This window comes from Mycteria americana, chromosome 3, assembly GCF_035582795.1.
Source record: "Mycteria americana isolate JAX WOST 10 ecotype Jacksonville Zoo and Gardens chromosome 3, USCA_MyAme_1.0, whole genome shotgun sequence".
NCBI classification, from domain to species: domain Eukaryota; kingdom Metazoa; phylum Chordata; class Aves; order Ciconiiformes; family Ciconiidae; genus Mycteria; species Mycteria americana.
Genome location: NC_134367.1, coordinates 39640339 through 39655245, shown reverse-complemented (window position 1 = coordinate 39655245; position 14907 = coordinate 39640339). Strand labels below are relative to the sequence as shown.

The 14907-nt window shown below is 37.1% G+C and overlaps 1 protein-coding gene across 2 annotated transcripts in view; it reads left to right on the top strand.

Annotated features, from left to right (window-relative positions):
* Nucleotides 1-14907, top strand: part of ME1 (malic enzyme 1) — a 188113-nt gene that overhangs the window by 53477 nt on the left and 119729 nt on the right. Inside the window, exon 3 of one of the 2 annotated variants that reach the window (XM_075498283.1) lies at nucleotides 2709-2858. The exons of the other annotated variant lie outside the window; for it this stretch is intronic. Within the exon in view, the coding sequence (XP_075354398.1) occupies nucleotides 2709-2858 (150 nt within the window). The remainder of the gene's footprint in view (nucleotides 1-2708; nucleotides 2859-14907) is intronic. 2 annotated transcript variants of the gene reach the window in all.

Here is a 14907-nt window from a genome sequence, read left to right as displayed (position 1 = left end):
TGGGCTTCGGTAAAAGATTCCATGAAATACTTAATTTTAAATATACAGTTTCTTTAAAACACAATGCTGAAAACCACTTCATGCATTTAGTTGTGTAGATTACTTGGATGTTGCTAAAAGATGCATACTTGTTGTCTAATGCATTATAACCAACACCACATTGAGGATGGAGCATTTTTGGTTTTCCCCTTAAGAAAGAATTTTTGAGAAAGTTGATACCTCTAAACAAGTTACTATGCTGAGAAAGAAGAGGTATTTTATACCTGCCACTGAAAAGTAGCCTTCTGATCAAAATTGCACTTCTCCAGAAATATTTTTCACTTTATAATAATATTTCTTACGCTGATTTGGATATGGCCAGGTATGTAATATTTGAAAATATGATTATAAGTGGTATGCAGTTGTTATCTTTGCAATTTCTTTAGCATATCCTGAATATAAAAGTGGCATGATAAATGCAAATAAGAAAATAAAACCCTAATTTAATGCTATAGGACAGTAAAAGCAAAATGGAGAGCTTTAGCAAATAGTTCTTTCATTTGAAGCCCTTGAGGAAGCCTTTTGCTAAACTTTTAATTTCTTTTGTAAAAGATTTCTTTACCCCACTTAAAATCCAGGCTTGATCTGAGTAATAAGAAAGGATGATGAAAAGGTATTTTAAAGTCTTAAGTAACCACATCTCATTTAAAATATGAAAGTGATAAAAAGAAAAAAAATATACTGGCAACTGCTTAGAAACAGTGACGTGGCTTGCATGAATGCTTGCAGGCTCCGATATAGAGCAGGCCAGCGTACGCATGATATTCTCTAACGTAATTTTCAAGATCCTCTGGAAACAAAATGAATGTCTTCAAACGTATTCACAACTGTATTGTGAATGAGCTTGTATTTCAAGGGGAATGCTGGGATAATCATCCTCAGGAGAAAGGTTTCAATAAAGAAAATGCTCCAAGAATTCAGGGACATTGAAAGATACGCTCTATCATAATGAAATACTGGGAAAATGAAAAAGGTTAGTAGGGAAATGTAATAGTATGAAAGAAAATGAGTATGTGTGTATATTTGTAGCTGAGAACTGCAAGTGCAGGATGCAATTTAACCTTGGAGAACATTCAAAACTAATGTGTATGATGGAAGGTGGTTCAGGATGCCTCATGGTGATGGTATTTAGAGTACATCTTCAACTTGTTAGTTTCTAGATCTTTATCTGTTTAGGGTCTAAAGTACCCTCAGTGACACAAGGGCAGGGACACTGTTTTGCCTCACTTCTGTCACCTAATTACAATCACCAGCTGCCAAACTGGCTGCCCTAGCCTTGCTTATAGTGCTTGTTAAAGGTTTGTATAGCAGATCGGGGAAGAAATGCTTCCCTGATACACAAGCTAAGCTTGAACGAAACAAATGCAGATTTACTAAACTGTTCTTTGTTAGATACTTACCTGATTATATTTGTGTCTTCCTAAAGTATGAGTTAGATTTTATTGCTGCATATGATGCATGAGTATGCTGAAGGAAAGTTCATGTGAATAATATTTAAGCACACAAATCTCCAGGCTTTTGCAGTGAATGTGTTGTATACATTTCCTCAACACTTATGTAATAAAATGATAGGCATATTAAACTTTTAAAGTATAAGTAATTAGTAATCCATTGTAAATTAAAAAAAAATCCCTACATAAATTGTATACATAAATTAAGTTAAAGTTTTTATGTAAGCCTATTGGTATAGAAGACTACTTAATTTTTAAAGTAATACTTAACCTTACTAAAACTAGTGAATAGAGAGGCGAGGTTTAGGATTGCCAAATTCCTAAATATTAAGTGTTCCCAAAGTGACCAGAGTCATACCTGTGTGAACTAGTATAACTTGAAGTCACTCACAGACTCATATCGTCTGTCATACTCAGCACTGAGATTTGGCTCCCTGGTTGGGATCTTGGAGCAGTAGTGTATTTATTCAATATTAGAGTGATGGTAGTCAAAAGCAGATCAAGCTAAGCATGAACTTTTTTTTCACTCTTATTCCTCTGATTTTTTTTCTCATTGGTTTTCTTTTTAAATAAATATAAAACTTCTTCAAATACAATAAAAAATTGATTTCCATTAGGAGATAAAACATTGCAGATTTCATTACAAACATAGATTTCGGGGACGAAAGGCCATATGTGTATGCTTTGTTTTTGAAAGCTTTGTCCTACACTATTCAGGTGAAGTATTTATTTGAAGTATAAGTCTGGATTTGAGAGGAATTTCTATCGAGGCAAGAGCAGAAAAAGCTAACATTTTTAGTTTCACTTTTTTGGGCAAGAGAGTAAGCTTGTTTAAGTTTTTTTTAAGTTTTATTTAATGATGGCGTCATTTCAAGTGGAGCAGCTGATACGTATGGATTAGGTTCTGACAGACCAAATATTCAATTGCAGCATAGTGTTTTAGACCTGAGAGGGATTAGCTCCCCCAGTATGAACAGTTTGTCAACTTTGTCATGGTTTCAGCTTCTCTGTCTCAACCAGTTTGTTGTCCTTTGTGTCTGAACCATTTGTGCTAATAAGACAAGGAGGAATTTAAATATTCTTAACAAGAAAGAGGCTGTTATAGAACAAACATAGCTTTAACTAATTATCTAAACACCTTTGTATTTCTAAATTTACTTTATATGTTCACTTGATTATATGTTCACTTGATATGTAATTATATGTAATTCTCCACAGATATATTCTATTAATGAGTCTTCAGGATCGAAATGAAAAGCTTTTCTATAAAGTGCTGACTTCTGACATTGAAAAGTTCATGCCTATTGTTTATACTCCCACCGTGGGACTGGCTTGCCAACAATATGGTTTAGCATTTCGGAGGCCAAGGTATGTAAGTTTATACTTCAAATAAAAGTAATTGTATCTTATTTTCCTCTTGGCAGATTTCTGCAGGGGTTTTCTAACGTAGCTGAATGTAAGCCAAAACTGCAATGACTGAGATAATTCAAACTACACTTTTGGTCTACATTAAACAATAATTTGTATTGCATTAAGAGGGCAAACAGTTGTTTAAATTGTATTAAAACATGGGTACACTTTTAATCTCATTAACTGGCTTTTTTGGAATCCTAGCTGCATGTTACAAGACCAGAGAAGAATGGATCCTTAGTCTTAGATTTGTCTTAGCAACCTGAAGAGCATAGACTGTTACTTACATAAATATTTATATTATAGGTATTTTATACATACATATATAAAAATAGTCTGTATACAAACTAAGGCTGCATTACATATGTACCTACAGACATCTTAAAAATAATCAATAATCATCAAAGTGCCTGTCTCACTGTTTACTAATTTGTTGTTTCATAGGCGGGTTACTGGAGTGCTTTTATTCTGTATACAGTATCTGTATTTCTAGAGTGATGAGGAAGTGGTATGAAAGAAGGGACAGATGCTTCTGTTTCACTCTGCCCCTTGAACATCAGCCCACAGAGTTTGAGATTTATGGTGGTTGCTGTTTGAGAACCTTGTGTATACCAGTGCCTTCAAGTGCAAACTGGAAGAACACTTTGGAGCCTTCTGTACAATTTTCTGGCAAAGGAAGAGATAAATGAGCTGTATGTGCATAGCTCTGTTAACAGAAATAGGTTTTTTACCGTCAAGGCATTGATCGAAAATAAGAAGCTTGCAAGATTAAAGGGAACAAATGACTGCTCACAAATTCTTCAGCAGGAGGTATTTGATGGAGAAGACTTACGGCTTCAAGGTTTTGTTGTTGGTAATGTAAAAATCATTTTGGCCTTGTGACGGACAGAATGAGTCAGGACCATCTGGCCAGCTGCAGAAAACAAGAATTCCCACTTCTATACACATTAAAAAGTTCAAAAAACCCTCAAGAATGCTTACTTAAACCTGTTTAATGACCTGTGGCTTTTAGGTGCCTCCCCTAGTAAGAGAAGTCATCTCCTTTTTTCCCCTCAGTATTTACCACCATGGTGATTTTATTGGCCTTCCAGGAAGTGCTAAATATGTCTGGAAATGAAGTCTTTGCCTAAGCTGGTCTCATTGCCCCTTGTTTTGATATCCCTTGCTGTATAGAATATTGCACAAGGAGCACCTCTGCCCATGCACGTACTTTTCAGTTTCTCCCCAGACCTGTGGAGCATCTGTGGAGAAAAAAAACCCCGTTCAATTAGACAACAGTTCAGCTGAGTGTCAGTCTGCAACTGGTGAGACACAGCTTGCAACAGCAATTGAAACAACCCACCAGCCCCCTTTAGAGATTTTCAGACTCCTGAACTCCATTCTTCTGCCTGATCCTAAACACACTGAAGACATGGGGGAAAAAACCTGATTTGGGAGGTAGGGACAGGGAGAGGAAACACTTCAACTTTTTGTCTTTTTTTTTTTATTTGGTAGAATTTTTATCTGCAGAGGACTTGGAAAGATGCCCTAAATCTTTCTCCTCTAGATATTACGACTAAAATCCTAGTTCACTTCGCTCTGTCACTAATAAATGTATGGATCTGTATAGTCAACTTGAAACAAATTACACTATAGATGTGCAGTTAGCACAGATATACTGGGAAACCAGAACTTCCGAGTTCTCCGCTATGCAACTAAGCCACTCTTTAGCCTCTCCTGTAATGAAAACTGAGTAGACTTTAAAACGTTATGTATTTGTTTGAATCATTAATGTATGTCATCACAAGCTTACATTTTATCTTCCTTTTAGTTTCAAATATGATATAAAAAGCTTTCAAAAGCAGGGCATAATAGCAGTAGGACGTACATTGTGCAGGCTTTGGAATAGCAAGCTGAACTTTCTCAACTTAGCAAATGAAGCTGAACTTTCTCAACTCAGCAAATGACTGCAGTAAAAACTACCAGTGCGTATAAATAACATTGTACTAACTTTCTATGTTCCTCATGGATTTTCCTCTGTTCTACTTTAAAAAGCTTGTTATTCTGGCACATGGATAATGAACTTCCATTCTGATGATCTATTTAGCTATTCTGAACAGTGACAGTGATGATCTTCGTGCCCATTGAGCATCCTCATATTTGTATGTTCTTAAAAGTATGATTTTATTTACCAATATTGGAATGAAGTGTGATTTTTTTTCTTCTAAGGAAAAAAGCGTTCTTTTCCTTATCGAAAATGAACAAATTCAAGGTGGATTATACTACTAAGATAATTTCTTGCCCTTATCATTTAACTTAAAAAATACACAGCTTTATAGGATATTCCATAATTTGGTATTTCACACTGTGTTTTTCACTGCAGTTGAGCTGCTAATGAATCAATGAATGATGTTTTAAACAATATTAAATCATGTTTTAACTGATGTGTCTTTTGGTATTCAGTTGTTGTATTCTCGAGCTACTGAAGTCAGCCTTGGCTATATTCATCTGTCTGCGGCTTCCCCAACTACATGTGTGCTTTATATACGTGACTGACTGTCTGGGGAGACATATAGATATTTATGAAAGTCTGGTTTATTTCTAGTCCTGCGGAATTGCCTCACTACTTTCAAATAAGTGTTTTAATGACTCATTTAAGTAAAGATGGCTGAAAAAACGTACAGTTTTCTTCTGCCTAATAAGGATCTCATAATTTTTTTTTCTTAAGAACAAAATATCATCTGCCAAGCCGGATGTTTACTCTTCCCTGTAAAATTCCTGTTATGTTCATGTTATCTCACTACCTGCTCTCATCTTCCCACGCCACCCAGCTGGTGCCAGTGTTTGTTAGAGGTCTCGGAGGAAAGGACTGTAAAGAGTTTCCCCTTTGACAGACCCTTTGCTGCTTCAGAAATACCTAAACTTTGTGATCTTCCACTGTGCTCTGTTACAGAAATCTGGGTTTTTTTCTAAGAAAAACCTTTTCTAAATTATTCCAAAATGAACTGTGCAAAGCAATCAATTTCATTTGGTTTGAAGTTATATTCTAGGCTGTGACTGATTTAGTATTAAGTGTTATATACCAGCACCCTCTGTGAGTTGAACTTACAGGGAAGAAAAAATAAACATTTAATTTAACATACAGAAGGTGAAAAGGAATAAAAGATATAAAATTTAGTCCAGTCTATACGCTCTCATGTTTTTTATTAGTTGATTTTTTTTCAGTTGTTACAACTCAGGAAAAAGGTATGATCTTACCATACCTTAAAAAAAAAGTCTTACCTGTAAGAACTGTGTGTATCTGTTTTATGCTGACTCATATCTAAATGCTGTCTTTACTGATAAATGTTCAGAATGTTTTTTATTTCAGAGTATTTTTATTACTATCTCTACCCACAGCTCAGAAAATGTTTGATATTTCATAGTTAAACAAAGATCCTATTAGAAACAGACTTGTTTACGTAGGAAAAATAAGTTAAAAATTACCCAATTGCTGCAGATCATATTTATCATACTGGAAGTTGCAAGGCAATGTCTTATTCAGTTTAATCTGTAAGGTTTTTTCTATATTCAGTTAGATTTCTTTATGTTGTGAAGTGACTTGGAAGCCCCTGGCTCACAAGTTATGTATTCAGGCAAGGAATAATGAAAATTAATTTAGAGTTAAAAAATAGGTGTCTCATGGGATCATTAAATGAGATCATCTTCTGTGACTCCCTTACGTGTTTTTAAAAGACTATATGGGCTCACATGATGTGCTTACAGTTATAGAAGGACACTGTGGCTCAGGCAAGATGTTTTTCATCCTGAAGCAGTATTTTGCAATTATAGAATAAACATTCATGGCTGACCAGCTGACTGTCTGATTAAGCAACATTTCTCAAGAGAACCAGCTGCAAAATAACTTGACTCACTGGTTTGAAGCTTGTCTGAATAATTGACATTTGTTTGTAAAATTAAAACTCCAAATTGCATTACTATGAATATTCAGCTTAAAATCTGCCTGTTTAATGAATAAGAGCATTATTCTAGAAATAAACAGTACACATCCGATAGCAGATCTGTAACATGCACCTACCTACGCCACGTAGTAACAGAAGCATAATTTAGAAGACCAGTCTCTCTGGTCTTCCTCACCACCATTGAGGAGGATGAGGGAAGAAAGAGGCCCCTCCAGGGGGTAGGTCAGAGAAGGAATTTGGACCTGTACAGATAAAAGCTTTAAAGGCTTATGCTGGGAATGTAATGGAGTTGTGGTTTTATTGCAGTGATCACGCTATCATTAAGAGCGTGATCTCAGAATCTCTACAAGGTCACTTCTTGGTGCAGCGTTTCTATCCATCATTTAAAAGTAAATTCCTAAAGTAAAAAATTCTTCAGTTGCACAAAGTGTCTACATATATATGACAAGTTTTGCTGACTTAGCAAGAAACAATCTATTTCTATAAATGGATTTCTAAGATATAACAGTTCTTTCAGTTGCTTTATTCATCCAAAAAGAAAAATATAGGAAAGTTCAATGGAAATTTCCTCTAAGAATCCAAAATCAACTTTTTACATCATATAGAGAACACCCAGGAGTTTAAAGTTCTTGTGTAAACTCAGCATTCAGAGATGGGAGGAAAAATTGCCAAGTATTGCTATGCTGAAGACTTTCAATGTTGTTAAAATGTTAGGTGACTGTTTATGTATTTCTATTCCTAGAAGGAAAAGCTATTTCAAACAGAATATGAACAAAGCAAGCCCTGGTAACTATTGCAGCCACACAGGCATGGCAAAGTTCCTCTGAAATAACTTCCTGATGCAGTCACACGCTGTCAAGCTGACTAGGAACCATCTTTAAAGCACCTCTATTGAAACTGATGCTGCATATTGAAGATACAGATGCAGTTTCTTAAGAGGCAAAGTATGTCAGCCTCAGCTTTGAAGTGATTTTTCTTTTTTTTTTTACATATAGAAACAGATCTTGTTCAGCAAAGTGTTCTCGCAGAAGTTTTCTTCTGTAATAATTCTTTCAACTCTATTTTTCTTGTTTTCCTTCCTCACAAATGACTAGACATAGCCTATCTAGAGGTCTCTTATTCACCCCAAGTCTAGGCAAGATTACATTTTGAATTGACTTCTAGTAAGTATTTAAAAAATTTATTTGGTTTAGCTCTTAATATTTTTAGAGAACATTTGGAATGTTATTAACAGTCTTTAGTACCAACTTTTCAGAAGGCAATTTATCATGCTAAATACTCAGTTTGCAAGTACTGATATTATACCAGATTGCCTCCTCATTGAAGTGCGTGACTGACTCAGCACATACAAATTTGAAATCAGTTCCTTTCCTCATATTCCTCAAAGGGAATGTATTTATTTACATGTGTTGTATGTATTTACATTTACAATGGTTCAGGTGCACTGTATTGAATGCAAGTGCTGCAACTGTGAGTTCTTTTTTTGTTGACATAGTAATGTTTACATATTGAGATTGTCAGCTGCAAGATAGCATCACTTTTTTATAAAGAAAATAAATTAGAGAATAGGGAAATATTTATTTCCTGTGACAGAACTTACAAAATGTTAGAACTTGGCGGCAGAAGTTGCGGTCTGTTTGCCAGCACAAGGTTGATCCTGTGGTACATTTCATAATTTTTTTTGTTGTTTTTAATGGGGCTTTCATTGGAGTCTGGATTTGTCTTTGTTAATTCCAGTGGATGCCTTTGACATCCAAGTCTCTTTAGAAACCAGATTTGGCTTACAGGAGGCCAAAAACTTGTCAAGTACTCCTGGGTCACGTGAGCCAAGAAAGTTCAGTTCCTGGTGCATCTTTGTGACTGTCTCACCATCACATATGTGGTGGTTTCTTGATTGAGACCAGAAGGTCTGGATTCATTTGACCTAACTTCACCACCAGTATATCTGCCCCCTTAGATTTTTTTCAGCACACCTAGGTATTTTTTTCCCAGGTAAAACAGATATATATATATTTTTAGAGACTTTATTAATCTGATTGTTACTATGGATAATTGTCTTAGTATCTGCATTTAGTTAAAACTGATTATTGTGTAACATAAAATTATATTAAAAGATAGAACAAAGCAATAGTTTGAGTTATTTTTCCTAGTAATTTTCCTCTGAAAACTATGCAGAATTTTCATCTGGAAGTGAAAAAAAGAAAGGGGGGTGGGTTTTTTAAGCGATCTCTTGTAAAGCTTGATCGTTAAGGCAGTCTCTGAAATCAAAATGTGTTGGAATAAAGACATAAAATACAGCAAAATGCTTCTTTGAAAATAGTCTGTTGGAGTTCCATTCTCCAACAGGCACCGGTGTGAGTTGTCTGTATTAACAACATGACTCAGGTGGCAAGTTATTCTGTAACATTACGACAGAGAATTAGCATAGCTGTAGCATTTCTTCTAATTTTAGACAGTCTTTCTCTTATGGACTTCAAAAGCCTGGCGATGATGGCAGTTGCAGCCCCTCACCAAGCACTTCTGAAATGCATGTTGGTTTGTCATTTTCACTTTTGTCTCTTGTGAAGATGACAACGGTTGATGCTTTCCAGACAGCTTTTCGTCTTGGTTTTTTGTATAGCCTTTCCATTGAATTCAAGCACCATGACATCTCATGACACCCAGTAATTCTACTCTTTGGCATGATTCTCATCTGGTCTGTTACCTTCATCAAGCCAAAGCTTAGCTTAGCATGCTGTTGCTTCCTTGGCCCGAAAGTAAGGCTAATAGATTCTCCTAGCGTAACATTTGCCCTGCTCTGAAGAGTTGGAAAAGGAGAATTGGCACAGCATGAGAGTGTTCAATTCCTCTCTTCTCCTAGACTGTCTTCTAGAAACACACTATGCTGGATTGTGCCCAAGGTGTATTCAGTTTGGGCTGTCAGCAGCCAGTAATGCTGCTGCAGGCAAAGGTGTGAGAATCTTGCATGGAAGATGTCAGTTGGCCTCATTTTGGTCTTAGAGTGCTCTGTAAGTGTTAAGCCAATTTCTCATGCTAAGAAATAGTTGAATGAAAAAAGTTACATCTTGATTTTTAAAACATTAGGATATTCTTTAGGTTATAGGTATGTAGTCATCTGGTCTCTCTTGAACTGTGTTAAATTCATGGTTTTGGTAATATTTTGGCAAAAAGTTTCACTAGTGTGAATTTTTCTCTTTTTATTAAACTTGCACCTTAGAATAAAATCATGAATGATTAGCCTTTGCTAAACTGAGAATATATAGTCTTGACCTAGCATTATGAAACATAACACCACATGGAGGCCATTGCTTTTTTGTATGTACTTGGTGCTTGCATGTAGGTGTTACCTACAGCAATAGTCGAAGGATGGTATTTACAGAAGTCAGGCTTTGAGCTATTCTTTCATTTAGTCTTGTGTGAGTTTACCTATTGTTAGCCTCTTCTGACTCTCACGAGCTGCATAGATGATTTCTTATGCAGGTAAACTTCTAGGGATTTTTCATCATGGTCATAAAAGAAGCTTTGTCCTAAAACACATCACAAGTATGGAATTTCTGGCTTTCAGACCTGAGTTCTTACCTCTTGATGGTGCATTGCTCTGTTTTTTCTGGAGGGAGTACATCTGGGCTGTGAGCAGGAGGAAATGAGGCCATCCCTACTCAAAACATGACTCTCTCAAAATGTCTGGCAGCAGTCGGTGTTTGGTCATTTTCTTTCTCCTCTTAGCACAGTCTTCTGTGGAAGACTGCTAGCAAGGCTCAGGGCCCTTCCACGGCACCATCCTTGGTGGTTTCTGTGCAAGAGTGCCAAAATTATCGTACGGGCCATACCTGTCCATCTGTTTCCTTCTCCATTTCCTTCACACCATCCCGGATATTTGCAGGGGATCCCTGTCCTCATTTGGTTTGTACTGTTATTTTTTTGCACTTTTCCACTGTCTCTTGTGTGAGATTAGAACAGAAAGTTCTCCCTCTTTCTCAGATTTGGAGGACTCAAATTTATCTTTTCAAGGGCATCTGCACTCTGAGCCAATGGGAACTTACACTTCTTTGGGTTTTGGCACATTGTGATTATCTTCCTCACTATGCATCCTATTGAGAGAGTCCTGTGAAACAAAGACAGTTCTTACTGATGCTTTTCACCACATGGGAAGGACAGTTTGTGTGGCTGTTATTAATGCAGTGCGTATTAGACCTTTCTCGTTTGGTTTGTTAAAACAGTCATCCTGGGGATCTACGTGCAGAAGACTGGACAGAAAGTACATGATCCCAAGTTAAATGTCTTTACTCTGACTAATCTTTTCTCTCTAGTGCCAATACCACGTAAAAGGTAGGCTATATCCTTTTCAACAAATAAACTATATCATTGCCTTTTAAAATAGCAATATTCTTTTGGAAAGTTATAGTTTCATATCAATAATTAGGACTTGTACCGATATATAACCATGTCACTCTTCAATGTCTTCCTTTTCTCCTGAATTTTTAGAGAGATTTTGACTCTGTGCCAGTCCACAGTACTGCCTTCTGGTTACAAGCTTCCAGATTTCCCAAAGTAATACATTCCTTAATGAAATGTACTTTAAGGGCAGAGATTTTATTTAGTTTTCACACCTCGACTTGGCCAAAGACTTGTGAGCAACACTAAAGTATCAGGTAATATGGTAGGGAGGGGTCTACTCAGTGGCTCTGTCCTGCTCTGTTCAAGCAATATTTATCTACCAAAATTTTCCCCTCATGAAACAGCCTCTGTCAACCTGCCAGATTTATACAGCCCCCTAATTGTCAACATTGTTTGGCCCCTGAAGCAATCCTTTTAAGAGTCACTTGCTTCAATAAGAGAGCCATAACTTTCCTTAGTTCAACACCTTTTCAAGGACAGACTATCAAATCCCACGCAATGTCTGTGAATGGATGTTGCTTCATCTTTACCTCTTGTGCAAAATGATAGATATAGTTGCCTCCCTTCTGGACTGAGGGGCTTTGGACAGCCCTTAAGTTGTGGCCTGCAGTTGACAATAGTTCACATCTCAGCGGACTGGAATTCTGCACCATCCTTGCACTCATTTAGGACAACACAGACAACTCGCAGCTCGTGCCACATGAACAAACAGGATGGTCCAAGATTTTTTCAGGTGTCTCATCAGCCTTTGGAACAGCAACTTGAATTTTCAGATTCTTTTATCCAGAGAGCGTGAATCCCTTTGTGGATGATCCTACCAATGTCAGATCCTCTAAGACAGTGCTCAAAGTAAAGCGAGACACAGCACTGATACTGGTGGCTCCGGCATAATGCAGGTGATAATTTTGGTTTTAAGATCTGAATCCCTTGTCTTGGAGACTTGAACTTTTTTGCTGTTAATGATCTTCAGTATATCGATGTTGGCTGCTCACCAAAGTGTCTCAAGCTCTCATCATTTGGAATGGCTTTCAGGGAAAGAACAGATCATTTTAATCTTTAGGAGCATACTTAGTAATAATAAATATGTTTCTGCTGTCAGTCTTAGTTGCCCCATATTTTGCTCCAGGACTTTGGCCACCACATCACTGTCTATGACATATATGCTAGTTTACTCCTAGGCTTCTCTCTAGACCACTGCAACTGGTTTGCTGCAGCAGATGAGGTAAATCTTTCAGTGCAGCCACATACAACCAGAAACTATTATAAAGTTAGAAACTACTTTATCTGTGGAGAATAAATGGTCTGGTTTTTGGTGAAAAGAAGTTAGGAAGGGAGGGGAAGCCACAGCTTATTTATTGAGGCTGTTGTGCACGCCTTCAATGTCAGGCATGCTTAGCCTTTTAGACTGACAAGAAAAAGGTCCTTTTAGAAGACTTAGATGTTACCTTGTGGTGTGCTGAGACATCCAAGGGACTCTCTTTTATCAAAGAAGGGGGACAACAGTTGCGTGGATGTTATGAAGTAGTTAAAATGAGATCGCTTTCTATCAGTAAGTGTTCATTGCAGAACTGGAGTCAGCTGATGGTTCTCAACTTAAGCAGCAGCTGTGACTTCTTTGCTGAGTGCTTCTGTACTAGACCCCAGTACTAATGGCTATTTAACGTTTATGTTGAACTTGCTGTTCCTGAGGAGTTACAGAGTTGGTTTTGCATTTTGGATGGCAGTCCCTCAGTTTTTATGAAAGTGGCTATTCTGAAAGGGCCCTAGAGCAGGTAACGCTCCCCAGGGCAAGCACTGCAGGAATTGCTTAGTGGGGTGTATTTACATACGGAGAAGCACTTAAAGGAAGAAGCTACTTTTCTGTGGCAGTTAGCTGTTCTTGGAGATGTGAAGTGTGTACACTCACAGGCTATCCTCTCGCCCTTCTGTGTGCTATTTAAACTTGCAATTCATTGCTTGAGAAGTACTAAGAAAAAGGTATGTGCCTTTTTCTCCTTTCCTAGGGCTATTCTGTGGAAGGGAAAGGGCTTACTTATTGATAGGATAAAAAAAGAAATGTTATTACTGTATGTGTTTACAAATGGGTATCACCAGCAGTAGGGATGTACGTGTAGTCACCTTCAGCACGTTGCAGTGAACTATTACTGGTGATTGATAAGCATTTAGTGTGTGGGTTTTTTTTTATATTGAGATCTTCTTAGAGATGGAGGAATCCTGCTCTCTGCCTCTATGCAGAGAGTTTTTTCCAAGTCCCCAGTAATTCCCATTGCTCTCCTGATGTTGCAAAACGAGGTACCAGTAGTATTTCAGATGAGACACCAGTGACTTAGACACATTACAATGCTTTATTAGCTCATTCTGTATATATCCCAGCCCATGTCCAGAGGATGCTTTCCTTTAGGGGTGTGCTTACACTGGAATTTCTCCAGCTCTTGTTTTCTGTACATTTGTTGCACGTCCTTCACCACCACCCAAATTCCCTGCTTACACATTCAGCAGCTTCTCTGTTCAAAATACCGTCATTACTCAGCAGTCCAACATTGTCTTGTTGTTGCATTTCCAATACAAGATATAGTAGCTTTTTTTAAAAAAAAATCAGTTATTCCTGTAACTCCGTTTGTTGAAGTCCAAAAGAGGAAGGAAGAACACCAGCAAAATCACTAACTTCACAGTAGCTTGGATATTCTAACTTCATTGTTTTCTGTGTCTTTCCAGAATCTTTCTAAATAGATAGGGTAAATAGGCCTTAAAACAGAAAATGGAAAGTGAAGAGAAGGCATAAAGATTTTTCAGCCTTTAAAAGCATAACAATGGGATGATTGTGTGTTTTAATATATCTTGTGTTTCTCTATATTTACAGCTAGATGCTTTTAGTCTGGGAGGTTTTTACACACTGCTTTTGAGACAGCCATATGCCCCTGCTGATACGAGGCTTCTGGAAAAGGCAAGAGAGAAAAGTTTTGGGATAGAAATGAACCCTTTTATTTCTTGCATGGCATTTCCATCCTTTTTAGCAAAGTATTATAGCTTTATACAACTATTTTCTTGTGCGCTGTTCAATAAAAAGTATCAGTAATGTGAATTATAATAAACCAAACATAAAAAGACCTGGTCATAATAACTTCATGAAATCTATTGCAGAGTAGCATTAACGTAGTGTAATTTGCAGTTGGGTGGAGAAAGGTTAGTGAGGCATCTGTCATCCTGACCACTGCTCTTTGAGTTAAGTGGTGGCATTGCAAGTCAGTTCTGCTTTGTATAAGGACCACCTTCTGCTAATGAGTATTAAGTGATTAAACCACATGCAGGAAAACCAGTATTTTTTAGCAAACAGCTGTAGGTGTATGAGTGGCTGCTGAGAGTATAGATCAAAAACGCATAAACTGAACAAAGCAAGTAAGTCTTGTAAGAAAAGCAGGGACTTCTATCCAGAGGTAGACATTGATGCGGAAGGCATAAATCAATCAGCAGAAATAAGGGATGGACTCCAGGGAACCATGTACTGAGAAATATAAAAAAAGGCAAGGCAAGCTTCAGTTTGTGCTGAATGAGAGCCTATGCCTGTGGCACAAAGATGTTCAAAAGCCAGTTCTCATTTTTGCCTCTCTGTTCCCAAAGCAACTACATTTAACTTGAATTTCTGTTCAGTCTTAAGGAAAAAGGAAATC